Source organism: Dipodomys ordii, unplaced genomic scaffold (genome assembly GCF_000151885.1).
Source record: "Dipodomys ordii isolate 6190 unplaced genomic scaffold, Dord_2.0 Scaffold64, whole genome shotgun sequence".
Lineage (NCBI taxonomy): Eukaryota > Metazoa > Chordata > Mammalia > Rodentia > Heteromyidae > Dipodomys > Dipodomys ordii.
Window position 1 is genome coordinate 4,552,524 of NW_012267280.1, and position 8,669 is coordinate 4,561,192.

The window sequence follows — 8,669 nt, forward strand, 5'->3', positions numbered from 1 at the left end:
AGGGAGGGATATGTGTGGGGTTTGATCCAAACTGTTTCCCTGTAGCTGGGCACAGACAGCGGAGTGGCTGGAACCAGACCCCAACCTTGATCCCAGCAGAGATCTGGGGTGAAGTGTGTGGTAATTGTGCCTCTGTGTGTGTGTGTGTGGTGCTTGAACTCTAGGCCTGGGAGCTGTCCCTGTGCTTCTTTTGCTCAAGGCTAGCACTCTACCACTTGAGCCACAGCTCTACTTCTGGCTTTTTTGGTAAATTGGAGATAAAAGTTTAATGAGGGGTTGGGAAAGTGGCTTAGTGGTAGAATGCTTGCCTAGCATGCATGAAGCCCTGGGTTCAATTCCCCAGTACCACATAAACAGAAAAAGCCAGAAGTGGCACTGTGGCTCAAGATAGAATGCTAGCTTTGAGCAAAAAAAGCTCAAGGATAGTACCCAGGTCCTGAGTTCAAGCCCCATGACTGGCCAAAAAAAAAAGAAAAAGTTTAATCAAATTGGAAGCCAGTGATTCAGGCTGGCAATCCTAACTACTCAGGAGGCTGAAATGTGAGGATCACAGTTTAAAGCCACCCAAGGCAGAAAAGCTTTTGAGACTTATCTCCAATTAACCACTAGAAAATCAAAAGTGGTGCTGTGGCACGAAGTGGTAGAGCACTAGCCTAAGCAAAGAGTTCAGGGAGAGTGTCACAACCTTGAGTTCAAGCCTAATGACCAACCCCCCCCAAAAATTGTCATGAACTTTCCCACCCAGACTGGCTTTGAGCCCCAATTCTCAGATCTCAGCCTCCTGAGTAGCTAGAATTACAGTTATAAGCCACCAGTGCCTGGATGGGGTGTATTTCTTTTGTATATTTTGAGCTTGAACTCAGGGCCATAGCTTTTTTTTTCTTTTCTCAAGGATGTCTACCACTTGAGCCACAGTTCCACTTCCATGTTTTTGCTGATTAATTGGAGATCAGAGTCTCACAGACTTTTCTAACTGGATGGCTTTGACCCAGGATCCTCAGATTTTAGGCTACTGATGTAGCTACAATTACAGGGGTGAGCTTGAGGGCGTGGATCTTGTCTTGTCTCCACTACTTGCCCTTCTGAGCAGCTCTGGAGACAAAATGTGGGTTCCCATCATGCCTGTCCACTTCCTTTTATTTGGTCTGTTCTCCCTTGGACATCACTTTCTCTCCCCTGGGAACAGCCTATTAAATGGTCCCAAAATTTAGGACCGATGAGGAAAAAGCCAGTGGACACAGCCAAACACATTAGGTCCTATGAACAAATTAGGGATAGCCTGGCTCTATTTCCCTACCTAGGACTGAGTTCCCATCCCTCCTCCAGTTCTAGCTGTGTCCTTGGTGACATCAGGGTGGATGGGGGCCTCTGGGATAGGAGGAGAAGGGTAACAAATGAGCAAGGGAATGGATATGCTTGGCCAGTGGGGGATGGAGATGAAGGACAGTCTTCCCACCCCGTGGACAGGTAGGTCTGATTTGGGGAAGGAGTTCAGGCTGGCAAGGGGAGGGGTTCCTGAGGAGGAGTTGGCAGAAAGACTGAAATGCTATTGGTGAGCCTCAGACAAAGGCGGAAGGAGGGGAGTGCATGCTGATGGAAGGGAACAAAGAAGGAAGGGAAATCATTGGGGGAGAGATCAGGATGGCTCTGGCAGGAGGGCCACGCTGAGTAAGGACGCACTAGCCAGCTGGACAGAAGGAGACCGGACCCAAGCGAAAAAAAAAAAAAAGGGGGCACAAAGAAGCAGGAGGCAGTGGCAGAGTGGAGAAGGGTCGGATGGAGGAAGCATGAAAACTGGCAAGGGCTGGCTGAAAGCTGACCAGAAAGTGCTGGGCTGGGAAGGTAGCTACGTTTGACTTAGATGGAGGGAGAATGAGGCTGCAGAGGGTCCTTGGCTCACATCCTTGGGGTGATCATGGAGCTCAGATCAATCTGTCCTGCTGTCTGATTGCCAAAGACTCCCTTGTCACCTACTTATGGCTCCCTTTGGCTTTGTTGGCTGTCACAGTGTTCTTATTGCCTGTCAACTGAGCTAGCTAGTGATCTGTCCACCTAGCCTCTCTAGCTATCTGCCTCTGGACAGGCTCCAGAGGATGGGTCCTGTCTACCTGTCTGTTTCCCATTCTGGCTGTGACTCAGTGTGGTGGCCTTTGGTTGGCTAATCCATCTCCTAGTTTAAATTGCCAACTGCTCAGATGTACATCTGTCCCTCTGCCTGGCTGTCAGGATGGGTATCTGTGAGCTTGGCAGGGAGGGGCTGACTTGTCACTCAGTTAAGCATTCCCTGTCTGGACACCCATGCAATAGCACTGTCTCTCTGACTCCCATTGCTGCTGTGTATGTTTATCACTCCATCTGTCTCACTGTCTGTCCCCACATCCCTGGGCCTTGCCTGGAGTGGCCCATATCAGCCACTTCTGCTTGGAATGGGTAGGAGGGCTGGTGCTTGGGTTTGGCCAACCCCCTCCAAACCCTACATTGAGTCCTCTGGCCCTGCAACTCTCCCAGACACTCCAGGAGCTGAAGATGACGAGCTCAGTGGCATCTTACGAGCAACTGGTGAGGCAGGTGGAGGCACTGAAGGCCGAGAACAGCCATCTGAGGCAGGAGCTTCGTGACAACTCGAGCCACCTATCCAAGCTGGAGACAGAGACCTCAGGCATGAAGGTAGGGGCTGGAGAGAGAACATGGGCCGGGTTACAGGTCACAGGTAAAAGGGCCAGGAATAAGCGCAGAGCCCTGGGAACCTCATGCAGGTGGACCCAGGTAAGCTGAGATACCCAAGGTTTTGTTTCCTGCTCTGCTACAGGAAGTGCTAAAGCATCTACAGGGCAAACTGGAGCAGGAGGCCCGCATGCTGGTGTCCTCTGGGCAGACCGAGGTGCTGGAGCAGCTGAAAGGTGAGGGGTCCACAGGGCCACAGCTCCCCCCAGCCCCCAGAGAACTGGGAGCCTGAGGGCCCCAGGCAGAGCACTGACCTTCCTCTCGCTTATCCAGCCCTCCAGATGGACATCAGTAGTCTGTACAACCTCAAGTTTCAGCCACCCGCCCTTGGCCCGGAGCCTGTCGCCCGGACCCCAGAGGAAAGTCCAGTCCACGGCTCTGGACCCTCCAAAGACAGCTTTGGAGAGTTGAGTCGGGCTACCATCCGGCTGCTGGAGGAACTGGACCGGGAGAGGTGAGAGGGCGTGGGAATGAGACCTTTCTGGCCACCATATAACTCGGCCCATAGCACCCTCTGCCCTCCGATAGGTCCGCCAGCGTGTGACCACGCCCACCGCACAAGCCACACCCTCCTTAGCTCTGCTTTTGCGGGCGCCCCTTTACCACAATTCTCCTGGAGGACAAAGAGGATAGGGGCATTTCTGGCAGAGGAAAGGCTCCAGGGGTCCCCCGACAGGCAGGCGTCGCTAGGGACAGAGCCGTGGACAATGCCAGGGCTCAGAATCAGGCCTAGAGCCAGAGGGGCTCAAAGCAGCCTTTGTAGAAAGAAGGACTTGGACCAAGAAATCTGGGCCCAGGGCCAGCAGAAAGAGGAAGAGCCATGGACTCAGTGAAGCTCGCCTGGGTTTTGTGAGGTCAAATGGGGCAATTCAAGAGCAGCCTGGAGTCCTTGTGCCCACGAGTCATGCCTGTAATCCTAGCTGCTCAGGAGGCTGAGATCTGAGAATGAGTTTGAAGCCAACCCAGACAAGAGAAGCCCTCAATGAGACTCTTATCTCTAATTCGCCAGGAAAAAGTGGAGATTGTGGCTCAAGTGGTAGAGTGCCAACCTTGAATGAAAAAAGCCAAGCAAGAATGCAAGTCCCTGAGTTCAAGGCCAAGTACCAGCACCAAAAACAAAACCACAACAAAACTCACCAAGCAGCCTGGAACTTAGTCTGTATTCTACTATGTAATTTTAGGCCAGTCCCCAAAGCCCTTCTAGCCCCAGACTTCCACATTGTAAAGCGTGAAGACTTTCTTTCTTTCTTTCTTTCTTTTAAATCAGAGGCCCACTATATAGCTCAGCTTGGCATTGAACTCATAATCTTCCTGCCTAAATTTCATGAGCACTGGGATTACAGGATTTTGAACAGGGCACCTGGGCCACCCAGAGCCTGTAGAGGGAGATTTGCAAGCATTAGAGAGGTGGTAAGGAGATGAGCAGCCCAGAGAATGTTTGTTTCTCCAGTAACCCAAATTTACAAAAGAATCACTTTCTCTCCTTTCAATTCATTTTTTGCAACACACACAGTTAACCCCAGCGCTTAATCCCGCTCCAGTGCAGCCAAGGAGAGACATTGCCATTCTGTCCCCTTCCCTTCCCCCCACCCTCCACAATTTGCCTCCCCTCCTCTAATTTGCCCCTCCCCCCCCAGGTGTTTTCTGTTGAGTGAAATTGAGAAAGAAGAGAAAGAGAAGCTCTGGTATTATTCACAGTTGCAAGGCCTGTCCAAGCGTCTGGATGAGCTGCCCCATGTAGAGACGGTGAGCAGTCTGACCAGGAATGGGCGGTGGGGTGGGCCTTAGTTCCAGCTCCCCTCACCGCAGCCTGTCCCACCTTCCCAGCAGTTCTCGATGCAGATGGACTTGATCCGGCAGCAGCTGGAGTTCGAAGCTCAGCACATCCGCTCTCTGATGGAAGAGCGTTTTGGCACCTCAGACGAGATGGTACAACGTGCGCAGGTGTGGTGCCGGTGGGGGCTGGGGTGGGCGGGGCCACCCGCCAGGGAACCTATAAGCTAGGAGTCTCCGGTGGGCGAGCAAATCCAGGGGCAGGAGCTTCGGAGGGCGGGGTCTTGCTCGGGGGCGGAGTCAGGGGCGGGGCCACGCAACGAAGAAAGCAGAAGAGCCCGGGGCGTGGTCAAGCCAGAAAGGAGGCGGGGTTCGGTCAGGGGGCGGGTCCATATCGGGGAGAAGCCGGAGCCAGGGCGGGGCTAGCCAGGGTCAGCCTAGCCTGAGCGGCTCCCACCACGGTTTCTCCTGTGCAGATCCGAGCTTCACGTCTGGAGCAGATTGACAAAGAGCTGCTTGAGGCGCAGGACCGGGTGCAGCAGACCGAGCCCCAGGTACCAGCAGGGGTTCAGCCAAGGCTCCAGTGGGATAATGGGGTTCCAGCAGCGCGCGGGGTAGGGGAAGGGAGCCCCAGCCACTACCCAGGGCACAGGAATTGGTCTGCGGCCACACCCATACCATTCTGGGGAGCAGCTGGCCTCAACAGTTTAGTGCTCTCTATGGGGTTTAACCAGAGTGAACCCCCAGGCCTGGGCTCTTCCTGCAGGCCCTGCTGGCAGTGAAGCCGGTTTCAGTGGAGGAGGACCCAGAGGCAGAAGTCCCCACGCACCCTGAGGATGGAACCCCCCAGCCTGGCAACAGCAAGGTGAGGGGGGGACAGCCAGAGGATGAGCTGCCTGTGCAGTTAGGGTGAGGCGGGCCCAGCATCCCTCCCCAATTCCATCCATCCCTGGCTCAGGAAGGCTACCCTGGAATAGGGCTGGCTGTGAGGCTGTGGCCAGCATGTGGGCTGACACCTTGTTGAGGTGGACCAGGTACCATTTTGTGTGTGTGTGTGTGTGTGTGTGTTGGGCCTGCCTGGAGCCTGAACTCAGGGCCTGGGTGCTGTCCCTTAGCTGTTCTGCTCAAGGTTAGCACTCTAACTCTTGAGCCACAGTTCCACTTCTGGCTCTTTGGAGATAGAGTGTCACAGACTTTCCTGCCTGGGCTAGCTGCGAACTTCAATCCTCAGAATGCAGCCTCTTGAGGAGCTACGATTACAGATGTGAACCACCAGCACTAGGCAGGATGTCATTCTTTATGGGGTTCACTCTAGACAGCTCTTTTAAGCCCATGAATGTGGAAGGGAGCTGTAGTACCAGAGTAGGCACTTTGCCATCACATTTGGCATTTCCCTAGTTTATTTTTTATTTTATTTTTGTCAGTCGTGGGGCTTGACCTCTGGGCTTGGGCACTGTCTTTGTGCTCTTCAGCTCTACCGCTTGAGCCACAGCACCACCTCCAGTTTTCTAGCGGTTTATTGGAAATAAGAGTCTCACGAACTTTCCTGCCGGGGCTGGACCTCAATCCTCAGATCTCAGCCTCCTGAGTAGCTAGGATTACAGGCGTGAGCCACCGGTGCCCACCTTCCCTAGTTTATGTGTATTCCAGATACCTCTCATCCAAACTCCAGCGGTGCTTGTGACTGTCCTAGAATTGGGGGGGGGGGGTCTGAGCAAGCTATGTCTCTAGACTGCAGTCCCAGGATCTCAACCTCTTTGGGGGAAGTTATCAGGTGTATGGGGTAGGCTATCCTGGTTGAGATGGATGAGGGAGTAGGCCCCCATCCTGCCCCTGCCCCATGTCTCAACAGGTGGAAGTGGTCTTCTGGCTGCTGTCCATGTTGGCCACCCGTGACCAGGAAGACACTGCACGTACCTTACTGGCCATGTCCAGCTCGCCTGAAAGCTGCGTGGCTATGCGTCGATCAGGCTGCCTTCCGCTGCTGCTTCAGATTCTCCATGGCACTGACGCAGGCGCAGGAGGTCGCACGGGGACACCAGGGGCTCCAGGAGCGAAGGATGCCCGCATGCGTGCCAACGCAGCCCTGCACAACATCGTCTTCTCACAGCCTGACCAAGGCCTAGCACGCAAGGAGATGCGTGTCCTACACGTGCTGGAGCAGATCCGGGCCTACTGTGAGACCTGCTGGGACTGGCTTCAGGCCCGGGACAGCGGGCCTGAGGGAAGCGGCACTGGCTGTGGTAAGTGTGCACAGGGCCTGTGTACCATGGGACAAGGGAACATCATGGACTCCCACTGTCTCTGTGGGTGTCCTCATGGTGTCCTCGCTAGTTCTTGGTACTAGAGCTTGAACTTGGGGCCTGGTCGCTGCCCCTTAGCTTTTTCACTCAAAGTGAGCAGTCTTGCACTTGAGGCACACCTCTGATTTCAGCTTTTTGCTGGATAACTGGAGATATCTCACAGACTTTCCTGCCTGGGCTAGCTTTGCACCATGATCCTCAGATCTTAGCCTCCCAAGTAGCTAAGATTACAGGTGGGAGCCACTGCCACCTGGCAAAGGCAGTGGAGAACTAAGTGCACAGAATCTGCTGCTCTGAGAGTGCCCAGCAGGAGGCGCTTTCTGAAGCTCTGGTGCTGGAGAGGTGGGGACTTTTGGGATTCCCTGGGGATGTTTCCCCAGGAGTGGGGCTCTGACCTGGTTCCCTTCCCCACAGTCCCTGTCCCCATTGAGCCTCAGATTTGCCAGGCCACCTGTGCTGTGATGAAACTGTCCTTTGATGAGGAATACCGGCGTGCTATGAATGAGCTAGGTAAGTATCCTCCCAAGCCCCTGCCTTCCAGGGCTCCTCATCTAGCCTCTTAACTGCCTACCACACTTACCCTTCAACTGCTTGGGAAGATGCTGCATAAACTCTGTGTGTGTGTGTGTGTGTGTGTCTTAGAGAGGGATAGTGCTTCCCTGGGGTCTTACAGCATTTGAACCCTATTTCTATGAGCTGCTCTTTGTTATGCTGTCCTGCTCATTTAGTCTAAAGCCTGTGGGGCTTGTGCTCAGGGAGCATGTTTTCAGCTGGACTTGTTCCAGTGCTCAGGAAAGGGGAGTGGACAGAATACAAGGGCAAAAGTTAAAAAAACAAATCCAAGCCAGGCACTGATGGCTCATACCTGTAATCCTAGATACTGATGAGGTTGAGATTTGAGGATTGCAGCTCAAAGCCAGACCAAACATGAAAGTCCAGACTCTTAGCTCCAGTTAATCACCAAAAACAGCTGGAAGTGGAGCTCAAGTGGTAGTGTGCTAGCCTTGAGCAAAAAAGCTCAGGGACAGGGCCCAGGCCCTGAATTTAAGCCCCAGTCCTGGCACATACACACACGAAAGATTTACTACACAGAATCAGAGCAGGTGGTGAAGTTGGATTGTGTGTGTGTGTGTGTGTGTGTGTGTGTACAAGCACACAATCATAAGGAGGGTAACCAGCACAAGAAAAAACATGAAATCAAGAGGCTCGAGGGGTTTGGCTCAGTTCTGGAGGACATGCCTACCACACCTTCCCCATGCTGATCCCATGTTCCTCCCAGCATTGCAAGAATAACAGAAAGGAATGGAAACCTGAGCAGGGATTGCCAGTGGCTGGGAAGCCTGTCAACCTGCAGTCCCATTGTGCTTTATTTACCTCACATGACACAGATGCATTTTATTAAGTCTCTCATTGGCCAAGCTGGCAGAAAAAAGGCTGAAGCTGAGAGTAGTACTGCAGTAAAAGTTTATTTTGTGCTAATCGTAGGGTCTGAACTTAGGGTCTGAGTGCTGTCCCTAAGCTTTTTTTGGGTAGTGGGGGGTCGGTTGTGGGACCTGAACTCTGGGCCTGGGCACTCCCTCAGCTCTTCAGCTCAAGGCTAGTGCTCTACCACTTGAGCCAGTGTCATTTCAGGCTTTTTCTGCTTATGTGATGCTGAGGAATCGAACCCAGAGCCTCATGCATGCAAGGCAAGCACTCTACCACTGAGCCACCTTCCCAGCACTTTGAACCATAGTTCCACTTCCAGGTTTTTTTGGGTCCGGGCGTGGGACCTGAACTCTGGGCCTGGGCACTGTCCCTCAGCTCTTCAGCTCAAGGCTAGCGCTCTACCACTTGAGCCACAGTGCCACTTCTGGCTTTTTTCTTTTT

At 53.3% G+C, this 8,669-nt stretch overlaps 1 protein-coding gene across 1 annotated transcript in view; it reads left to right on the top strand.

The window, feature by feature from the left end:
• The first annotated feature begins 2,514 nt into the window (after positions 1 to 2,514).
• The window catches only part of Apc2 (adenomatosis polyposis coli 2), a 17,510-nt gene continuing 11,355 nt past the window's right edge, over positions 2,515 to 8,669 (top strand). Inside the window, exons 1-9 of the mRNA XM_013022693.1 lie at positions 2,515 to 2,667; positions 2,810 to 2,900; positions 2,998 to 3,178; positions 4,362 to 4,470; positions 4,552 to 4,668; positions 4,974 to 5,051; positions 5,264 to 5,362; positions 6,350 to 6,740; positions 7,215 to 7,310. Of these exons, the coding sequence (XP_012878147.1) occupies positions 2,527 to 2,667; positions 2,810 to 2,900; positions 2,998 to 3,178; positions 4,362 to 4,470; positions 4,552 to 4,668; positions 4,974 to 5,051; positions 5,264 to 5,362; positions 6,350 to 6,740; positions 7,215 to 7,310 (1,303 nt within the window). The 5' untranslated portion in view covers positions 2,515 to 2,526. The remainder of the gene's footprint in view (positions 2,668 to 2,809; positions 2,901 to 2,997; positions 3,179 to 4,361; positions 4,471 to 4,551; positions 4,669 to 4,973; positions 5,052 to 5,263; positions 5,363 to 6,349; positions 6,741 to 7,214; positions 7,311 to 8,669) is intronic.